This window comes from Vanessa atalanta, chromosome 17 (genome assembly GCF_905147765.1).
Source record: "Vanessa atalanta chromosome 17, ilVanAtal1.2, whole genome shotgun sequence".
Taxonomy (NCBI): domain Eukaryota; kingdom Metazoa; phylum Arthropoda; class Insecta; order Lepidoptera; family Nymphalidae; genus Vanessa; species Vanessa atalanta.
The window spans coordinates 5,087,782-5,112,301 of NC_061887.1; the positions used below are offsets into that span (position 1 = coordinate 5,087,782).

Consider the following 24,520-nt stretch of genomic DNA (forward strand, 5'->3'; position numbering starts at 1 on the left):
AAAAACCTTTTGTTACATATATTACGTGTTCTGATCTTAATAGTGCCAGTATTTTCGTATATTTTTATATTAATTGATTGGACATTTTTGTTCACAGTCTCACAAAGTAGTAGTTAAATTATCATTCGACTGAACAAACTATGAGTATAATAAAATAACACTTTTTAACTATATATTCACATTGTTTGATACAATAAAAACCATACTATTAAAAGTGTGTCTTTCAGAATGGCCCTTTGACTTGGGAAAATTTATCAAAGATTGTGACTTCGAACCCGATCAAGAACTTTCAGCGAATCACAGCGAATTTTCATGATCTTAATATATTTAATTCATATCGCGTTCAGGGGTGAAGGAAAACGTCATGGGTACCAACCATGCAACTAAACCGCACTGGAACAACGAACTGCCTTAAGCCTTTTCCCCAAGAGTCGAGACCTTAGCCCAATAGTGGAACATTCACAGACGAGAACTGCATAAAAATCAAAATCCTGTTAAATATAATTTATGTTATGTCATGGATGTGCAAATTAATGGAATCGGCAAAATACTCGTAAAAATAGAAGTTACTACCGTATATATTTCCGCACCAAAAATAAATGTCCATAAAATATACACTGTGGCCATTTCCAATACAAAGCTCTGCAAAAAATACGGCTTTATTACTGGCTTGCAATTTATATAATAAAAAAAAACATACTAACATTCCAATATTTTAACATAATAATACTTTATTGCTGCGATTTAAAACAGATTTTTCCTCAATAAAATTAAATCTTTATTATATTTATTTTTAATATATTATATATTAAGACTCGTCGTTATTTGTGCTTTTGATATTTTTTGATAATATATAACATGTCTTTGTTGTTTAAGTTTGTTTTAAATACACTCATGATTTTTTTTTTATAATTACGCAACTCATAATTTATAATCTTGTATTTGCTTTTTATATTTTTTTAGCTATCAACAACAGTACAAGTTCCTTTTTGAAAAATTAAGTATCACGAGAAACTTTATTAGTTTTTGTTTGACTAAGTGTTAAGAAAAATTTTCACATTTAATTGTAAATACATAGTTACGAAAATATGCATATAATTATTTGTATGTATTTCTGGTGAAAGTTTTACATTCAATTTAATCTTGTAGAATGACAATTCACATGTGCTTATAAGAGATTATTAGAATAAAGTATACTTTGATTTTTATTGAATGTGATACTTATGAAAAAATGATGAAAATACTTTTTTGAGATGCGCGTGCACAGATGACATAAAATCTACATTATGAAGTCGCTCGCTAAGCCGACAATCAAGTACGAAGTTGCTCGAAATAGACAACTTATCACCTTATCTTGTTGTACAATGTTTGTTTTATTACAATAGAAATTTAAATTGTGAATTTTTAAATTTGTGAGTGAGTGTAGTGCAGTACTGCACTACACTCACTCAATATGTGAATATTATTTTATTGTTATTAATTATTTGCATGCTGTTCAAAACTATTTTAAAAAAGTAACGCCGAAAAAGTAGAACTTCTCAAGCGCGTACGTAAGTACACGCACATTTTCTTTGTTACATATACATATATGCTGTTGTTTTTATTAAATAAGCAAAAAATAATCAATAATACAATTTATTTTATTAAAACTAGTAAGTATATATGACCTCAATATGAAATGTGAAATTATTTATTTTTATAAATAAATTGTTCATTTTTCTTCGTTCGATACAAACAAATACTATTCGTAAAGTTGGCCGAGTAAACTACGAGAGTAAATAAACTTTATCCTGACAATTTTCTTATTTGTGTACCAAACTTTGTTGTGATCACATGTTGCAGTTTATTTCAACTCAAAACGAACTATATACAACTTGGAGTAAATAAAAAATAAGGTAATTGGGCCATCGTGTCGTGTATCGGAGAAAGTTCCATATTCAATTCTAATTGCTTGGGCTATTGTTAAGACGTAAAGTTTTATGCTAAGGCAAATTAAAGTAGTGTTTAGTAATAACTTAATTAATAATGGTTAAATATATTTAGGTGATTGTTAGTTACTCTGTACCTTTTTTCTTTCGGATGTTAAATATTTAATGACAGAACGGGATAAATTCGTGTTGACTCAACAATCGCTTAAAAATGGGGCGTTAGGCCGTTCAAGACACAATTAAGAGCCCATTCAAAATATTTAAAACTATTCGTTTTGCTTAAGGATATTAGAATTGTGTAGTTGAAGTTTGTAATATATTTACCGTACGTTCCATTATTCATAGCCTTCTGCTCCGTAAGTACCGATCAAATGGTAAATTCTCTGCTATGCCTCGTAGACAATTCTCCTCAATTATCTCACACGAGAGCTAACTGTAACTTAAATATATTCTCCGGGTACTATACTTAAAAAATAGGGCATTAATTGTATCTTATATATGACATTATATTGAAGAAGTACTTAAGTACTTCTCCAATATTATTCGTATTATATTAACGAGGAGACTTTTTTTCTAATGCCTAACAGAAAAGACTACTAAACCAATATAAGTAAAACTATACCAGAATATGCAGCGCTTTTTGGAGAAGGCTTTAAATAAAAGATGATTTCAAGCTATCATCTAAAATACTATATACTAAGGCTAACTAGAAAATAAATTTTAATAATGTAAAATTGAATTTTAATAGTTCAATGGTATATGGGCCTCTATTATAGTTATATGCAGTATACAGAAGTCAGTTTTGATCCTTTTTAGATTTAATCGTCATTGCCTAATTCCATCCAAACTGCGAACTCAAATATCACGATTAAAACAAGCGGTTTTTATTTTTATTTTTGTTGAATATTCATTAATTTTATATAAACAAAAGTTGTTAATATTTGAATATTCATGATAATTCATAGGTTTATTTTAATCAAATGTTTTAAACGGAAAAAACAATACTACAATAATTGTTAAACCGAGAGATAATTACGGAGTTTTATAAACATTAATTACACCAAAATGTAGGTTAAATAATTGAATTACATAAACCAACTTGTGTTATTGTACAAAACACAGGCTGTTACGGTAAATACATTATAACACATTACACGAACTAATGTTATTTGATATTCCTATTTCAAACAATGATTAAGAGATTACCAAACTGTCGCAAATGTGTAAATTTATCTACTAAGTGATTAGAACATGCGAATTTTAACCATATATTGCGGATTCAAACTCGAATATGTATGTCTGAGACATATATATATATGTATATATATATATATATAAATTTCATCCGCCACATGTATATATATATATATATATATATATATACATGTGGCGGATGAAATTCTACCACAAGTGTATCCAACCTGAATCAGACCAGCGAAGTCGAATGAGCTTCAAGCCTTCTCCTTAAGATGAGATGAGGTTTTTACAGCGGGACATTTACCGTTTGTTATTTTTATTTAGAAACTACAATTAACGTTTCGTTTCGAGATAGTTATTGTATAAAATATTATTGCGCCAAGCAACTTCTTTATCCACACCAAGTCTACCATTTACTTATAATTTTTTTATTATATATATGTTTTTTTATTCTCATTAATGAATGAACATACTTCTTAACGGTAAGAAAAAATTAGAAAAATCTTCAAAATTTCACTGTATTTTCTAGAAGATTTTAACCATTAATATCATGAATTCGGCTAGACATCATAATCCATCAACCCACATTGGAGTAGCGTGGTGGAATATGCTCCTAACCTTCCCCTCAAAGGGAGAGGAGGCCTTTGCCCAGCGGTGAGAAATTTACAGACTGTCACCATTATATCTATTATCATAGCCTTATTCACGTCAATGAAAGCGTATCAATTGTTACTAAACTGTACTAAAATAACGAGATAAAAATAATCTCATATATATCAGAAGAGCTCCTCTGTGCCATTTATTATACGGATATACTTTAGTTAGCTAGTACGAGGCGTTCCCGACAGTATGAAAGAGGTTTGTTTGCGATTTGTTAGCGAATTTTACGCTCGGCCGCCGACGCGGAGATAGATACACTTATTGCGGAAATTATATTTGCTATATATTATTCAATTAAGTTTTACATTAATGACGTTCTCTGTGTTATTTCTTTGCAAATTGAAGTTTGACTATGATCACGTTTCAATTGAATTTTATCCGTACTAATATAACAAAAAGGTAAAATTTGCTTGTTTCAATGTAGGTAATCTTCGGAACCAATGATCTAAACATATATTTTTATTCACTGGTCGAAAACATTTTATTCCTAAGTGCCATATGGTATAAATTACATTTATATAATATCATTTTCTTTGTTAATAAACATTACATTGCAGAGCCGGTCGTATGTTATTAAGTTAAAAAAATCATGCCACTTAGAAGAACCGGCAAGTAACTGTTTATAGTATGTAATTTATATATTTGGCCTGAAAAACAACAAATAACCTCCTATTGAACATTTATATAATCTTGTATTGAGCAATATTTAATAATGATTTATTAATATAAGGTTTAAATTTATTAATTGGAATAGTTATAATAAAGGCATTGTCTAAAAGACAGAGAAAGATAAATTCTACTTTACGAATTTATTGTCAGACGATATAACAATAAGAAAAGTTTTAAAATGTTAGTTATTTGACAGCTTTATATTATATTAAAATTATATTATTAGAATAAACAAATATATATGTATGTATATAAAATATATAATTTCCGTCCGCGGTTTCGACTGTTAACACGCGTAGTTTTAATAAGTATAATATAAGGGAGAATATGAAATGCTGCATGTAAGTTCCTCGCGATATTTGTTTTCACTGATGAGTACAATCTGAAATTGAACATAAACTAAGTACATAAAAATTAAATTATGCTTGCCCAGTATGCCACACACACACACACACACACACACACACACGCGTTTTATGATCTTCATATGTTTCGTCCAAATACACTAAAACTTAAAGAAGTAAAACATTAAAATGTTTTTTTTTTTTACTTTGCCTACGAATATGATATTATTACGTCCCGATAAAATTACCGCTCATAATTTTTGACAGCTTATACTCTGGCCAGATTTATTATAAATTAATGATCACTATTGTTATTCGATAACACATACATTTGAAATCATCGTATTTATTTTTTCGAGTGTATTATTTCAATTGCAACGTACGCAGCCATTTCTGAGGCCAAATTCATTAAATTCTTCCGTTATTTTTACAGATTAAAGTTCTTATTATATCTTAATATGACAATTAATACATTATTTCATCAACCTGATTACATTTATCAAAAAGAAATATTGGTTAAGTAAGGTTTTTAGTAGGTCACATTGCTTAAAGCTCTAACATAATAAAACACGGTAACATTTAAGGTTCTTTTTAGTCGACAGTTCTGTTTAATTAAGAGGAACATATTTAATTTGTATACCAAGCCGATGTTAACAAAGAACCCAGTTGGAATGTTGTTACGTGGTAACTCGGGGAGAACAATGAGAGATAAGACGGGGGAAGTTTTCTCGTAAACCCTTTACCGCACGCAGTGTTACTCGACACAAAAGATTTTGAGAGGTTGCTTGAAAATATAGAACAAGTACACAGCTATGAGACTTTTTTGGTTGTAAGTGCAACGTATTTTTTTTAAATCACATGCTGTTTTTTTATAAAGTGAATAATATTGAATATAAACAATTATATATCTAACATAATTTTTAATTATCTATCTTTAGTATATGTAAAGGGTTGTAAATGTAAATTTCACAATTTTAAACAATTAAAAATCTAATAAGAAACGCATTTAAGTTTTATGCTTTACCGAAAGTAAGAGCTTACGGGTAAATAACACATATAGCTCTACGAGTATACTTCCTAACATCGCACAATCAACTTAGGACCAGCAGGGCCACGCCCAAGAGATCCATGTCCGAAGATATACCGATCCCCTGAGATCCACCTACAGATGGAATTTGTTTCATCGCTGTTTGGAAATATCCTGGGATTGTAGGTGCAAAGAGGCACTAATATTTAATATATTAAATTTAATTTGTTCCGTCTCTTATTGAGTTGCAAACTGATTTGATATAATAGTATAATTTAAATATATATGTATATGAAAAGCAATCTAAGAAGATGGCGGGAACTGAATGTGGCCAATGGAGAACAAGAAACTTTGGCACATCTTGGGTAAGCCATAAGTGATTGGTGGAACTCGCTTTGGAAAAGCGTTCCAACACGTTTCCCCAAGATATATTTGGTAGATTTTCATATGACACATGTCAGATATATTCCTTTACTGGCAACCACTAAGTAATGAATACAAATCGTTGGTTAAGATTCACGTGTTCTAAAATCTGGGCCATCTCGTCTCCCATTTAAAATGTCTTTAATATGAAGCCCATGTTTCATATAAAATATAAAACGATAAGATTTATAAAAATAGAAAGTTGGTGCCGTCTCAACAGCAAAAGTGGAAAAAAATATTCGCAAATCATACGTCGGATTAATAATTATAAGTGATATAAAAATAAACTTACCCAAGAAACTCAGCAGTAAATATGTACACAGCTTCATTTTCCCAAAGTTCCTGTAAAGAAAAACAATCATTTAATTTTTACTCTTAAAACTTAGGCAATGTTTAAGAACCTATTCGAAGTACGAATAAAAATAGATGTTTTAATTAATATAATAAGTATATAAAGTTCTCTAATAGCATAATCAGTAGCTAATTAAAAGTAGAAGATAAATGAATGACGACTTTTTTTTTTAACTTGGTGACGACACGACGCGACGGCCAGCTACGCCAGTCATGTTTTAGCGCACAAGTATATTTGCAATCACAGGTGTACTATCTATTACCTCACTCTCATAGTCCAATGGGACGGCAAATCCGCCATGACAGGAAAGAGTCAGGTGCAGAACCAACTTAAGATACATACAACTTGCAGACTCTGCTCATACAGAGCTGTAAATGTCAATTTCTATGTTCGACAAAAAAAAACCAGTAACTTTTTATCGGCCCAACATGGGGTTTGAACTTAGAACCTCGGGATCTTTGGCCAAATATCTAACCTTTAACTAAATAGGAATAGGAATATGCACGAAGACGTTCAACGTTTCGTTTCGAACACCGACGTGAGTACTGAAAAAAGCCAGGAGAGCTAAGTGTTATATTCCTCGCACCAATTTATTTTTTACGCAAAATATGTTATATATAATCTCGATATACCATGACGATACAATCAAAATTGAAATGTTCTTTATTCAAGTAGAATTCAATTAAATGTAATTACCATACCGCACCATACCAGAATATAGATTCAAGCATGAAGAACCGACAAGAAAATAAGTTTAAACTTTTTCCACCAATTAAATCAAAGAGGTGTAATGTGTGGTGGTGAATTGATATAGTCAACTTGAAACCAAAAAAAACTACATCAAAATCAGCTCATCCGATCAGAATTTACGATGCTACAGACAGACACACTGATACACCTGAGATTTAATAAACTTTAAACAGTAACATTATATACCTAATACATACTCGTACTGAACTTAAGTTCTAAGCGGCAAGTCGTTCTCGGATAGAATCAATATGCCCCGTATTCATTACCATTAATGTTAATTCGTGCGGCGCTGGGGCAGGCGGCACGTGTCTGAAATGACCAGACCATGAATGGCTATTACGGAAACGTTAAATTGAATTTGGAACTGTGTTAATGATATATATTAATGGGTATTGTCCCACTTATTAGATCGATTACAAGATAAAAGACTAAATAAATATTAAGTATCGTTTATAATTAAATAAGCAAAGACAAATCATTGTTCTAATTCTCATGCAATTGTTTACTGATTATGTTTGATATAAATTTAAGTACATTTCAATTAAAGCATGAAAATTGTAACTCTGGGCTAGATGATGCTGCAGCACATCAACTTCTGTTCAGTTTAACCAATCGCTATGACGATTGGTTAATCATTCGATTGGTAGGATAACATCTGCTTGATTTTGATAAAGCAAATATTTGTGTGCAAGGAAGTAAGTGCCCCACTTTCAATGCCATTATTGTTAATTTGGGGAGAGAGCACACGTGCACAATGACCGGATGATTTACTTTTATGTTACGGTGAAATAGATTTGGAAATATGTCAATGGGTCAATTTCGGAATATGACAATAGGTAACTCTCATTATAATATTAAAAAAAAAGAAGTATGTTTAGAGTACACTGTTTTTTATGTTGTTTCATAAATATTTTTTAATACACTATGCCATTATCCTTTAAAGTACGGTCTCTCCTGGCATAGGTAGTAATAGGAGTAGGCAGGGGGTTTTACATAATTATTATTTTTCCACAATACAAGTAAGTAAAATGCTTTTTCTTCGTGGTTTAATGTATTATCTATTATAAAAGCCTTAATATGAACATTTGAATAAAGCTATATCAACAAATAGCTAGAATTTAAAAAAAAACTATTTCTTTAAGAAAATGTCAAAATATTTATTACGTTTGAAATAAATCTTAATTACAAATCAATTATAAAATTAAATCGTCATATCATACATTTGTTTACATAAACATGTAAAGTTTTCTTGAAATAAATTAAATACATCAAAATTTATACAAACTGAGGTAAGTTAAAACAAGCAAAAACATGAATACTGTTTTCCTCCTAACTTATTGATTCTCGAAAGCTCAATAAAGTACTCATTCAGTAGACTATTTTGAGATCACGACGTTGGAACACAGGTGCAAATTCGACTCTCTTACGTTTGAAACATTGGGGTGACTACCCTCAAGAAATGTAGGTCAGAGCGACGGAGATACGGTTTTAAGACAAAGATTTATTAAGTTCAGATTCTACATTCTTTATCTGTTAGGTAAAGCAAGCTTTGTACCTTAAATTACTTTGTCAGAGATGTTCCGTATAGCCTAGAACATAATACACGTAAAAATTGGTTAAATGAAGTGCGTGTGAGATTACAATAAAATGTTGATAATTTAATTTATTAGGCATACGAGGTCAATTTTATTCAAATGAAATTATAGAAAAACATATTCCATTAAAATATTGCCAAATAATTACACAGCTATTTGTATGTTTTTTTTTTATATAACATAGATAGGACGGGCTAATGGGCCACCTGATGGTAAGTGATCACCACCACTAATAGACAATGGCGCTGTAATAACCATTACTTACATGAACTAAGATGTTATGTCCCTTGTGTCTATAATTACCCTGGCTCACTCATACTTCAAACCGGAATACAACAATACTGAGTACTGCTGTTTTGCGGTAGAATGTCTGTCGAGTTGGTTTTGCCTACCCAGAAGGGCTTGCACAAAGCCCTACCTCCAAGTAAATATACATAATTAATTATTTTGTTAATAAATTTTAAAGAAAATTATATAATAAGTACTAGTCGTTATATGAATGTCATAAAAATGTTTTTTTATTATTTTTATAACATTGATTTATTGATCTCAAGAGTGTCACTCAAGTTTCTAATTCACCCCATTCAGTCACTTGGGAGTTCAACTCCGCAGTCGGTTCTCATTGGATGCTAAAGATGAACACGTTGAACTGATATTAATTTCATTCATACGTAACATCGTTTGGGATAACTGGTTATTAATGAGGTAATAGTTGTTAGGAAAGTACATAAGAAGATAATATTATCATTATATGCGTTTCGAAAATTGTTCGTTCGATATTTGAAAAAATATGTAATATATAGATTTGATAAAAATGTTTTTTATAACGGATAAAAATTTATACATGAACTTTTTAGGTCAGCATAAAAACTTTTTGGTACCCGTTTTTGGTATATACGAGTAGAGTTTGTTTCACATACTTGTATCCACTAGAAATGTGTTTTTGAATGCTTAAAAAAATAACATGTGAGAAACTGAACAGCCAAACCGAACTCCAACAAAAACTCTAACATAGAATGGGTAAGATAAATGGCTGACGTAAAAAAATTACTTACGATGTTTTTATGATTCTCTGTCCGAATGAGCCTTTTACGGTCGAAATCTTATTGTAGCTTGCAAACCTTGTTCAAAATTACCTATGTATATATATTTAACGCGTAGTACATGAGTAGAACTGATGGGGGGTTAAGCCCATGGATGCATGTATGTAAAGGCAACGCCTGCAGAGGCAGAACTAAAAGTAGAGCACCGAAGATTTTTTTTTAATACGAAATTTAATAATAATTTGCTACCAATTGTATCAAACCATATTGTGTTTTCAGTCTTTTTTATGATATATGTAGGTGGACGAGCAATTGGACCAGCTGATGGTAAGGGGTCACCACCGCCCATTGACAATGGCGCTGTAAGAAATATTAACCATTCCTTACATCACCAATGCGCCACCATCCTTTGGAATTAAGATGTTATGTCCTTTGTGCCTTTAGTTACACTGGCTCACTCAACCTTCAAACCGAAACACAAGAATATTGAGTACTTTGGCGGTAGAATATCTGATGATTGGGTGGCTAACCTAACCAGATGGAATTGCACAAAGCCCTAACACTAAGTAAAGTTCATAAATTATTGAATACCCTACAATCAATAGATCTTTAAATCTGCCGCTATGCAAATTGATACAAGTTTTATGCATGTGCTATCTGTACTAGATGTAAGCCAAGCCAACTGATAAAAGCTTTTAGTATATGCCCATAAATGGTCGGCAAAGCGCATCAAACGAAGCGTATGCACATCGACATATTCGGCCAGCTGGACGGTGACAGCGAGCAATGACGATGCTAGACAAACACGTGACTTTATGTTACTCCTCGCCTTCACTCGTTACGACCAACATTTATACATTATGGAGTATGCACGGCTCTGCAGCAGCACGCTACGCAGTAAAACTACCCAGAGCACATTTCAAAAATGTTTGAATGATGAATAAAAATACCGAAATAGGAATTTTAATTAGAAACATATTTTTTAACGCATATTTGATAAATAAATGGAAAACATATAAAGTTAAAATATTTTTCTATTTTAAATATAGAGAGAAAGACAAAGTCGTAGCTATTATCGGTGCTGAGATGATAGAAATGATAATAATTGAACATTTTTCTCTGACAACTGTCGAAATACGTAGACTGCACATTAATCTTACCAATGATTTACAGCGCACTGATATAACGTCTTTGTTTGAAGATTTACGGGGATATTGTGATCATTTATACTACGACTAGTAGACGAGTTCTGAGGTTTTTTTAGACGTAATGAGGATTTTCTGCCATTAAATCTTCTGTTTTATTTCTAAGCTACTTAATAGTGTTTTACTAATTATATTTTTATTGTGTTTAGAATTTTAATATAATCATTTATATTTAGAGATTTTATACCCAAAACCAATACTTGAATTTTGGTGAACGCCATTTCGATGTTAGAAATGAAATTCCTTTGCTATATTTTCCAAAAATATACAGAAAAAATTATAACCTAGATCAATCCAGACTGTCGTGGACAAACCAGTTTCTGTTTGTAATAAAAAAAAGGATTGAATTCCTAATCAAATTAATTTCGTTATTGCGTGTAACTGGTACAAATAAAACAAGACTTTATTAATAGTGGAACAAGTTAAGACGGTACACAGGTGTAGCGGTAACTTTATATCGCGTAAACGACGAGTTATAAACGACCCTGTCTCGTAAGTAGGTCAAAACGATAGGGAATCGTATTTATGACAAAGACTTATAATATAATTTATACTACTAAGATTTAAACTCTTCTATAAAAGACCAACTATCCGCCACGACTTTACATAGATTCTTTTCTTGATAAAATTTATATTGCACGCCATCTGTGTAATATTGATACTTAAGCAGAAGTCGCACTCGATAATATTGCGAATTTACAAATATTTCTATGGTACACAAAATATAAAAAACAAATGGCGGGGAAAATATAAATTTGAATTTGGAACGTCAGCTCAAATGTTTTAGTTTTAGTTTATTTACATACATAAAAAGTAATGTTTCTTTGTTTGTCCCGTCTGCGTATATATCCGCTCATTCGATTGAGTTGAAATTTCGTGCAGTTGTTGTTGACACTTATGTATCTGAATGTTTCCTACACTGTACCAGTAACATACAAGTTAGCAAAAAGGGGGTCGAGGGGTGTATTGTGTGTCTTGCAACACATTTCGAGGTTTTGACTAGTATATTATAATTTTGAAGTGTTTATACATCTATCCATAAAGTGTCTGTTCTTACTTTCTGAATTCGATTATTACAATTATTAGTACTTATAATAAACATTTCATAAAAAATTACGGCTAAATTAACTGTAATGTTCATAATATAAATTTTATAAAAAAAAAGTAATATTCGAAATTTACTTACGACATTATTTAGAATTATCGTCTTGTTTCTGAAAGACACTACCCATCATAATGAAACATATTCTGACATAATATAAATTTACTTTTTGAAAAATGTCGAGCGTTTTTCAATAAAGAACACGTGAATCCCAACATAATAACATAACATAAACACATATTATACAATACGTTTCCGATTTAAAGATTAAACTTTAAGGTTTAAGCCATATTTGTGTACAAGATACTCGCTTGTGATACATATATCTACATATATTGTAGTAGCTATACGACATATCGTAGAGCTATTATTTGCCTGTTCGTGGTGTATGTGTTTATTTGTCTCTTGGCTTATGACTCAAACTCGACCCTGATGAATAATTGCGTATGATTTGTTGTTATATTTATAAATCATAAGCCCATATATCGAAGCTGTTATATTATTAAATGTAGTATGTTGGTGTTAAGATTTCTGATGAAATCATGCATGCTTTACTGTCTTACTCCGCGTAAACCAATAGACTTACATGTATTATATTATAGACGTTTCATGTAGACCTTTATTCTACTCGTACGAAGTCGGTATGAGTAGCTAGTAAGTAGTAGTTTGTTGTTATATTTATAAATCATAAGCCCATATATCGAAGCTGTTATATTATTAAATGTAGTATGTTGGTGTTAAGATTTCTGATGAAATCATGCATGCTTTACTGTCTTACTCCGCGTAAACCAATAGACTTACATGTATTATATTATAGACGTTTCATGTAGACCTTTATTCTACTCGTACGAAGTCGGTATGAGTAGCTAGTAATGGAATAATAAATAATAATAGAACAGAAACATAACATTTTAAAAGGATCACGTTGCAAAACTTTCTCATCTTCTAAAATATTTTAATTAAATAGTGAAAATAAATTTAATTACAAAAAAAAATCGTTTAAATTTCAAATAATATTTCGTATTCTTCAATATCATTCTATTTTTGCACTGTAAATAATTTACCTAAATTAATTAATGAATACAGAAATTTATCTAATAGCACTAGAAATGTTTCAGATTGATGTTTAGATATTCGTATTGCTGAACCTAAAAGTGTGTTTACATTTTAGGCCAACGTTAAATGTAATGTATAAATTTGCTAAGTGTAGTGTTTTCATATTTATTGAGTTATGCAGAACTGAGGTCTGCTGCGCCGCAAAACCGGTATTTCAATTTGATATACAACGCAATCATATAAACAGTTTTACCATGAACTAATTAGCCCATACATACAACATATTAGATTTAATATGAGTTTCGTTCGCGGAAATAGGTTTAAAATTTCTATTTACAATTCTAAATATGTTTCTGTGTATGTGTACGTAATATTAAAACACTTTATTGCACACCAATACAAAAAGTTACAGTGAACCAAAATAACAGATGTTACAAAAGGCGTTCTTATCGCGTCAGAGCTATTTCTTTAACCTAACCTTAGGTCAGAGGAAATAGTCCAGTGGCGATATAGTTGGATAACTTTTACAAGATCAAAATAGAAAACAAGATACAGACAGACATATGTATACATAATTTATATATGTACTGCTACTACACAAAGTACTATTAATATTAAAGAGCTAAGAAATGTTATGTAATAGTTAATAATTATTATTTGTTGATTTTTAGAAGAATTTATGCAATCTATTACTATAAACCAATTTCGTCCGACGTGTGATAACATAATGAGCAAGTTGATTGTGTGCATTAAACTAACATACATTAAAAAAGTACCTCTAAAATTTAAAAAAGTAGCTTTTCTCTCAATTTCGACTAGCAGTTTTAGAGTTATTAATTTGAATTTAGGAAAAAAGAAAAAAGCGCGGACCGATAGATCGCTGGCGTTAAAGTTAATTGTGCTTTTTTCAAATTAAATTCTCACGTTTTAATAGATCAATATGGCGTTAATACTGTAATAATTATTTAAAACAACAAGAGATAAAATCTTAACGTGCCGTATTACCAATGCGTAGCCCATGATATCACGATAAGGTATTACAAATTGTAATATAGAGTACCTTGGACTAAACAAGTTCCAATCGATTGAGATGCACCAAATTTTAGAGTTGATATTACTACTACTGTAATAAATAATATTTATTTAAGCAGTTGTGTTAAAGTACGAATAATATTTTTTAATATTGACGTGTCAAATACTATATAACCTTTTTTCATTTAAGTTTATTTGGAAAGAAAATAACATTAAATAAAATATTGATGTATATGAGTGAATGAGTATTGGGAATAATAAATAATAATTTATTGTATTTATATGCTAAATAATTTAAAACAGATTAAAAATGAAACATCATCATTTAAAAAAAAAGCAATATTTAAAAAAAGAACTCTTCCTCTGCTTAGCTCGACATTATACGCATACTTGTTAAAAATACACGATGTTCTACATCTGTACGTAGTAGGAGTAAGTTTTGTATTGAAAACACTTCTCGGAGTGCTCTCAAAATATGCATTTTGTACATTAATCTTTGTTATGATTCACAGCACACAGATACACCGTCTTTTGTCTGTAGCCATCTGAAATATTTATTTGTCCTCTGAATTTACTATTCGTATTGAATACATTACATTTTATGTACACAACTCTATATTATATTGCTTCATACACTAGTCCTGCCTTGATGGAATACGATATTTTTATCGATTTATTTGTATCGATACTGTTTGTTTTCTACGCAATGGATACCACCACTTACTTAGTGCTCCACCTTTGTGCGAATCTGGGTACCACCCACTCGTCACATGTTTTACCGCCAAACAGCAATAATAATTAGTATTGATGTGTTTCGGTTTTAAGGATGAGTGAGACAGTATAATTACAGGAAGATGGGATATAACATCTTATTTTCCAAGGTTAGTGGCGCATTGGTGATTTATGAGGTGCTTAATATTGCATAAATTGCTAATGATTACAGACATTGGTGACCACTTACCATCACATGTCCCAATTTTAATAAAGAATACCAATACGATTAGTATCGATTGATATGAAACTTACACTTGATGTTGGCGATATATTATTCTTATATATTACTGGAGTTATAGCTTATTATGTCAATGCAGTTGGAGTTCAAGTCGTTCGGCGGTCCTTAGGGGAACTCTAGTAAAACTATGAAAGTAAAATAAGTCTTAAGCCTTCTTATATATTTGAAATTTTCACAGAAATATTCCCGCAGAAGACATGTTTAAATAATGACTCAAATGTTTCGAGAACATAAAAATATTATAATCGAGACATATGAGAAGTACTCGATATGTTTCGAGAAGACTACAGTTTCCGTCGTCATTACGAACGCACTATCAATCGGTGACATTATTTCTGATATTTTTATAAACAGATTATAAATAAAGTATATTGATACATTGTATTAACAAATTATTCGTACTGTTAAGCATTAATAATGAAAACCTACTTACTGCACTCAATATTTTTATCTGAGGATATTTTTTTTTGTCGGTGATATAATTTAAAAAAGTATTATAGTGGTTAGACAGTTCTAGAAAATTCCATTATAAAATATATGTTTTTTATATCTGTACAAAATATATTATACAATAATAACTCAACTAAAATAGTGCAAAAATAAAGGCCATCGCGCTTTTTTAATTTATTTACACTATGTTTGCACCTAAGTAATTCTCATTGGTCCTTAAAAGTAAATTAAATATCCCATTCCAGGGCAAAGGCTTCTTAATAATGAGATGGTTTGTAGCTTATAGTTTTACAAAACAATGGAGAATAAATACACATGGAAGAATATCATCCAACACGCGGGTTAACGACGTATTAAAAGAAATGGAATATAAACAAATAAGGCACATAAAAAGTAATGCTGACTTACGCAATTCTTCCAATATCTACGGTTCGAAAGGAACTCGTTTTGTCCTTCTGCACCACTTGTCCCTTAGTTGTCATCTGATTACAGCTGAAGTGGTCCAGCTATTGGAAGATCTTGTACTAGCTCTGTTTAGTGATTTTGCTTGTCATGAGTTTGTACACTAAGTTACCAGATGTGAGAGCGCTGTCATTTGCACTGAACTGCGTACAATTGTTGGATGTTTCGAACTTGTTAGGTTATTCAAACATCACTAGTTAACTTTACTCTATAATTTATCTTTTGACATTTAATTGTATTTGATTATTTAAAAGAATTATGTTAAATATTTTAATAAAATAAATTAGTAGAATTAACTTACAGATAAATTTTAAACGAACTCTACCTATTTCATTTTGTTGTTGTATGTATGTATACATGGACTAATTCTTTAATTATCCGCGCGCGGTACTGGATAGTATTTGGACATTGCAGCTTGAATTTATTATTATTTTATATAAAATTCTAAAATAAAAGTAGCCTAATTTATTACATCAGCTATCTGCCAGTAAAAGTCTCGTCAAAATCGGTCCAGCCGTTCCAGCGATATTAGCCAGAACAAACATGCAGACAGACAGGCAAAAATTGTATAATATTTTTTTTCGGTATAAGTATCCTGTATACATACATATATGCATATAGTAGACAGCGGTTATTTTAATATTACGAATAGACGCTCCAATTTTACTATAAGTATAGCTAAACATATATTATGAAAGTAAGCGATATAAAAAATTACTGTTTCTTTTTAATAGCTTAAATTATTATAATAATAAAAAAAATTATGAATATTTTTTTTACTGAACATTGCACATTAATTGAAATGACCACTTTTAATACGTTCGCCAAATAATAATCTCTTTGAAATCCAATTAATGATACGAGTGAGTAAGTTAACGCCTCTACCCATTTAGTTTACCTATATTTGCCATAGAATTAGTAACATTGAAGTCTAAAATAATATAAATTTAGTCCAGTCAACGGCTGACCTTAGACAAGTCATGAATATGTAAGTGTCTATTTCAGCTTAGCCTTGCTCCGATGTATGTAATGGACGCGCATTGTCTTCCATATTTCCTAAAATATTATTTTCTGGTTTATAAACTAGGTACTAACATTTTCTCTTTAAAACTGGCGTATCAACATACAACACGCAAAGTATTTAAATATATTAGTTAGGGTGACATATATTTTTATTTTTATTTTTAACCAACGTTTGTGTCATTTGGATAAGGTAGGCGGACGAGCAAATGGACCACGGACCATTGGACGGTAAGTAGTCAAAACCGGTCTTAGAAAATTGCGCCGTAAGAAACAATAACCGATCCTTACATCACACCAATGCGCCACCAACCTTACGAACTTGATGTTACTTTCCTTATGCCTATAGTTATACCGGCTCACACACATTTCACATCGGAACTAACTAAGTATTGTTGTTTGGCGGTAGAATATCTGATGAGTGTGTGGTACCTGCCAGACGGGCTTGCACAAAACCCTATCACCAAGTACATATCTATATAATTTACATACATACATTCAAACAACGCAACTATTGCTAATTGACATGACTTTAAATCGGATTACAAAAATAAAAAGTAATCAACAAAGTAGTAATCTATAACTAAATAATAACATTTTAATTAAGCTTTAAATAATATTGACCTTATTAGTTATCTTTAGAAATTGTAACACTTTATATTTTCTATAATTTAAAAGAACAATTTTACTAAAAAACATTCGCTGTTCATAAAACTTTATAAAGGTCTCCTCGCCTAATTATGTTGTACCAAAACGTATCTAATAAAAAAAGAAAATTTATATAACGTAACGGAATAAAATAAAAAGTATCCCCTACATCATCCAACAACCCGTATTTTCTGTATAAAGGATCGTCTTATTAACCTAACCTACATTTCTAAATTGCAATTCTAAATACGTTCTGCAATGTAAAATAGCCGTGAATGTGATCTTGTCTTGCTAATTTGAACCATGTTTTTTTTTATTATCGCTCTAGATTTAAATATAGATAACATTTTACTGCCTCGTTGGTCTAGTAGCTTGATATAAGGCCACGGGTCCTGAGTTTCTGGATTCAAATCCAAGTCAGGCTGATAAAATAAAATTTTGGGTATTTATGTCGAAAAAAATGACAGTAAGCTTGGAAGTTGGAGTACACACTTCCAACTTCCAAGCTTACTGTCATTTTCACTGTCAGTCTCGTGTGTCTCCGTAAAGCACTTAAAGCTGTTGGTCCAGCGCCATAACTTTTTCTGGGTTGACCGTCCCATTAGATTATGAGTGTGCCGTAAATTGCTCGCCGCTTGTATGCCACATTGAAGCGGCATGGTGGAATACTCTCTTCAATAAGAGAGGATGTTGCGGCAGTGGAATATTTCGAAGCTGTTATTTAAATTTTCAAAATCAATAGAAATCAAAGTAATATTAAATACTTATAAGCGATATCTTTTGTTATTTCAACGAAGGAACAATATATCTATATTGTTCTATATAATAGAAATGATCTAACTTGTAAACATCAAAGAAATATTACAATTATTACTTTAGATAATTATTATTATAATTAAAAACGGTAAAGAGGCTGTAATTAATATTTATTAAAAAACATCTGGAATTTATCAAAGAGTATTTTCAAATCGTCAATTGACATATATAAGAAATATCTAAAAAAACATTCCAGCTTATGACGAGTGGCCACCACCGAATTATGACACTTGTAAGCCAGCGTCATCCTTCAAAACAGATTAAAACAACACTTGGTATTGTTGGCTGGAAAAAATGTCAAAATTTGACCAGCAAATAATTACGTGAGTGAGTCATATAAAAACTATGCATTCCTATCGATAAGAAACACTACAACACGTCAATACATCCCCGTGACCGTGTATGTGACCGGATATTAATGAGGCAATAGACGCTTCGAGCCGACGCAACCCGATCGCATTAGGCCACGGAATTGCCCATCCATTACATGTACAAATACCGGTTTCTCTTATTAACTTTTATGGGCACGGTTATTTAATATAGGCAAAAAAATTACGTCTCTAAATATATGTATTGGAGATAATGTTTTCGATCGATGTTGCCACTGCGAAAATAATTGGAACTTTTTTTTAACTATCTTTTAAATTGCATTATGAAGCCCTTTGACAATCTTATCTTATGCCAGACGTAAGTAATTGCTTTAAAATGTATATTACGTCGTTAACCTTGCTCGATCGTGCGTTACCGTCTTGTGTTCTGTGTTTACAAAGAAAAACAAAACATTGTCCCGGATTGATTTAAAAAAAAAAAAAAAACTAAAAAAATGTATGAAAAAATATTGCAAAAATAAACCGAAAGCTCCCTACGTGTTGTATTATTGTATATGCTGATGACTATAAAAAATTCTGGTGATAAAAAGCGAATAATTACGTAAAAACACTTTGCTGATTACTCTTTTCGTGAACGAAGACGAAATTCTATAAATGTGGTAAATTAAAGTTTTATTTTCGAAATTTCGAATACAATTACCGAGATAAAACGTTTTAATGCAACTCAAATACGATAACTTTTTGTATATCCAAACCTTAAGAGCGCGCCTCAAGATAGCAGAATTTCAGACTTCAGCCGTGCGTCCCTTACATGTCCTCTCGGTACGTACGTACGTCCCATCTCTAAGTATCATTTTATTCCCATATACTAATAATTCTGAGTAACATGTTATTTTATCTATAATGTGTACAAAATTTATTTTATTTTTTATATTTTTACCTATATAAAAAATAAAATAAATTTTGACATTATAATCGAGCTATATATACAATCTTCATCTTTAAATATTAACTGAATTTATTCATGCAAAATTCGGTTAGAGATTAGCATTATGCTTTATACCCACCCTTATGTTTGACAAAGGACGCCTCCTACACAACATATACCTTATAATATGAGCACACTTGTTCATTATACTGTTTAGTTGAATTATTTTTCTAACCAATGACTTAAACTATATTTTACGTTACAATATCTCAAAAGTCAGACACTATTAAAAATTCTTAACTCATTTAAATAATTGTTAACAAGTGAAATTGATTTACTACTAATTTTATTTATTTTATTTATTTAAAAACTTTATTGACCAACAACAAAAGTTGGAACAAAAGGCGGACTTAATGCCTGAAGGCATTCTCTACCAGTCAACCTTTAGGCCAAACAGAAAGTCATGAAGGCGGTAACAATAAATTTTACAATAAATACTATAATAATAATAATAATAATGAAACAGAAACATAGATAAAATATTATATATATGCATGAGAATACACATTTATAATTAACAGAGACATAATAGAAATTTTAAAAACAGAGCGTAGTGAGAGAAAGAAGGAGAAACTTAAGAGAGGTTTTTAATAAGATGATCCTGTAAACGACGCTTGAACAATGCCTTAGTAGAAGCCTTTCTAATTTCTACCGGAAGTTTATTCCATAATCTGACAGCTTATATAACTCATGTATCTCACTAATATATAACTCATGTATTTATTTTTATAATTATATCAAAAAACCAAACAAAAATCAATTTCTAAGCTATATATTATATCAATACATTATCTTAGTAATGAACGACCATGTTGGTACCGTTTATAGTGTTACACTAAAACTATAAGTAAAATAATTGCTAACTGCTATTATTCTTATTTTAAAATTGCAACATTTATAAAACACTTCAGATTTATTCATTTTATAATATATACTGACTATACACGAAATGTTTTTAAAAACTTTCCTTAGCTTCGAATTCATTTAACTTAAATACAATCATATATTCTCTTATCTTAACCGCTCCGTGGAAGTATAGTAAAATTTTCGCCCAGAAAGTAAACGGCACATGGAATCGTTACATGAAATTAACGGAATCTGCCTTCGACCGCAAGCCAATAGTGTTCAGTAAACTGGTAATTCGTTAAATTTATCGCACCAATTCAGTTCTTTTTACTATTTTTACTTTTGAGACCATGTAAAAATTTAGAAGAGAAAATTAATAAAACGAAGAAAATGATATTATATCGGGTTTCTTTTAAGTTCAATGAAACTATCTTTTTAATCATGATATGTTAAAATCTTACCGTGTAACTACAATAAGTGAACATTGTTTTTCTATATTTTATTTTATTCTAAAATCAAAATTAAACTTTATTTGCATAAGAATTAATAATATTAAAACTATTTTTTCTACTTATTGAGAGGAAAGAGAGAAGAGAAAATGCTGTATTCATATACAGCATTTCCTCCAGGAGGTTAACATACATATATTTTTAAGTTTTAATTGTAATGATTGGGAAAGGCATCAATGTAACTTAAATACAGCTATTTTACGTAAACTCACGTCATTTTCAAATTGCTATAGTAGATTACCACACGATTCGCTGCGAATGTTTTTTTTTGTTGCAGATAAATTGAAAACGATTATATTTTCTAAAATATTGTTTCAAATGTTTATAGTATAACAATTTTAATCAATATTTAATCCCAAAGATAGCAGACATATTTGTTTGAATAAGGATTCATATTGAATTGGAGAAAGTTTCGTCGTCTAAGGTATCACCAAAAGTCAGCCAGTGTTAGTCCTTCAAGCGTAAGAAAACATTTTTTCGTGTAAAACTTCATGATAATTCAGCCGTTTACAAAATATTTATCTTTTTTATCGCTCTTTCTGTTAGTAAAAACCGCATCAAAATTCGTTGAGTCGAAGATGAGATGATAACAGAAACAGGAAGTAACTTTGTTTTATACGATTTATAGATTTTAAAAATCATTTTTTTATATCCGTTATCAATTCTATTTTTTAAATCGAAAGTTCAAAATTAAGTGATTTCATTAATATTAATGCTCAGAATGAAATATAGTCTTGTAGGTAACACAAACATAGCTTCTTTCTTAAAAAGTTAAAGTATGTGTAAATATAATTAAAAATGACAATTAACCTAAATCTCTGCAACAACGAAAATGTTTAAAGAACAGTTTAGCACTGCAGTATCATACATGAGCGTACTGCATTCTGCAAGGAAGTTGGAATGAATGAAATTAGAAGTAATTTTGTTTTTCAGTCGTTGCTTTCTTTATATTACTTTTACTTTCAAAGTAAGAGTCTTACCTTCAGTTATTTAAACGCTAATTAAAGTTATTATAGGATAGGGATAGATAGGATAGCGGAGCGTTCAGTGATTAATCATATTAATAAATTATTTATTGATTTTTTTTTCGCATCGCTAGGCTGACTGGCAAATTGACTACCTGGTGGTTAGTGATCACCACTTATAAAGACATTGGTGCCGTATGATATTTTATTAATTTCTTACATAATCAATGATCCAACAACATTTGGAACTAAGATTTTGAGAACATTGAGACATTGAGAACCTTCAAACCGGAACACAACCGTACGAAGTATTACTGCTTAGTGGCAAAATATATGACGAGTGAAGCGTTCGGTACCCAACCTAACACACTTAAAATTACACTTAACTTTGACGTTGCTAATAATTTCAATAAATATTAATATGTCTCATTTTATTTAATACTTTATGTGCACAAGGATACGTAACACTTACATCCGTTACCATGGAAACAGCATAAGAAAATAATATGAATATTATACGAATAAAGTATAAGGATAGAAACAGTTTTTATGCGCTCTTCTAAAGAACAGTTATGGAAATTTTATCCAACATTTTGCGATAAAACATATCGCTGCTATTACTGTTGTTCAAAAGATCTTGTGTAAGAAATGAGTTCCTATTTCAAAATAGTGCGCCACGGGAGACCGTCTCGTATGCCGTGACGGCAAACGGTATAACGCTCTCTCATACCGTCATGCCTTTCTCTGCCATCAACGCCCTTGCATGTGGCTGAAACGTGTACTATATAAGATTTTAAATTAACATGGTTATTTTTATTACTAACAGTATTTAAAACGGGATTTTTACCATGTTTTTTATATTTATTTGGTGGAGCTCGATATTTCGACATTATCTACGAATTTCTTGTTCACGAGACTCATGTGACGAGACAAGTGTACTATATAGTTAGTTTCTATATGATTATAAATTCTTTCATTGATCATCAATTATTTGCTTTCATATCCACCGACCTTGGCGGCACCTATTTTATTTATATAATTTTAATACGTCATAAGTTAGACAATTTGCACATAGGACATTTTAGCCATATACGTTATCAAGATAAGAATTCGGATATAATTTCAATGTACTTGTTACAAACGTACCTTTGTAACTTATATAAACGATTATTAACGATACAAAAAATCCCGGTGAAAGCAAACACTTGACATATTTCCCGCGCTATCGAACGGCACGTAACAAGAAGAATTTCAATTAAATTTAATAAAACATTTTTCAGATAAAATGCACTGTTATTGGCCTCGATGGAGTTATCAAAACTTAAGGGGGATAAATAAGGCTTTCTTTGCGAATAAATTAAAATGGATTGAAGTTGACAATTAGTTTTCTCGTTGTTGTGTTGTTATTCTTTCAAGAGACAATTATGGATATTTACTGGAATTTTCTTCGTCTTCGATAGTGATCTGTTATTGAATATATTGATAATTAGTTGCGGCAATATTAGCGGATTTCGGTTATTTATTTCACAAGAGAAATAATTATAAAAATCATGCACAATCTTGTCTAGCGTCTAAATAATAATGTACAAAAAATGTAAAATCAGATATAGGTCAGCTATATAGTTTTATAATATGAAGCACGAACACAAACCCTATGTCTATTTACATAGATTGAGATAAAACTTTCAGCGAAACTTTTAAGTAACTTTTCTTTAGTGTTAACACAATGTCCCTGGATTCCGTCAGTGAATAAATTCATCGGAGTAATATAAAAACCTCTTTTTCGCTTTAAATCTTTTCCGAATCTGTTTTATCGTATTATAAACATTAATATAATATGAATTAAAAAATCTCACATATTAATAGCGTAAGCTGATTTTTCAGTACTAATGTCTCAGTTATTGTGGGATGATAGCTGCATATAAAAAAACCGGTTATGATCTCATTTTGAAGAGCTCCAGTCGTAGATGTGCAGAAAAATAAAGAGAATTATTGATTGCAATTTAGTAAATTGTTACGACTTAACAAAGAATTAATTTTAGAGAACGGAAAAACATTACTGGTCGGTTAGAAAGCGGTACTACGGCTGTAT

The 24,520-nt window shown here is 30.6% G+C and overlaps 1 protein-coding gene across 5 annotated transcripts in view; it reads right to left on the reverse strand.

Moving 5' to 3' along the window:
- The window catches only part of LOC125070427 (Down syndrome cell adhesion molecule-like protein Dscam2), a 214,968-nt gene that overhangs the window by 150,407 nt on the left and 40,041 nt on the right, over window positions 1-24,520 (reverse strand). For all 5 annotated transcript variants that reach the window (XM_047680300.1, XM_047680302.1, XM_047680301.1 and 2 more), the window contains exon 2: window positions 6,541-6,590. In XM_047680300.1, the coding sequence (XP_047536256.1) occupies window positions 6,541-6,577 (37 nt within the window). In that variant the 5' untranslated portion in view covers window positions 6,578-6,590. The remainder of the gene's footprint in view (window positions 1-6,540; window positions 6,591-24,520) is intronic.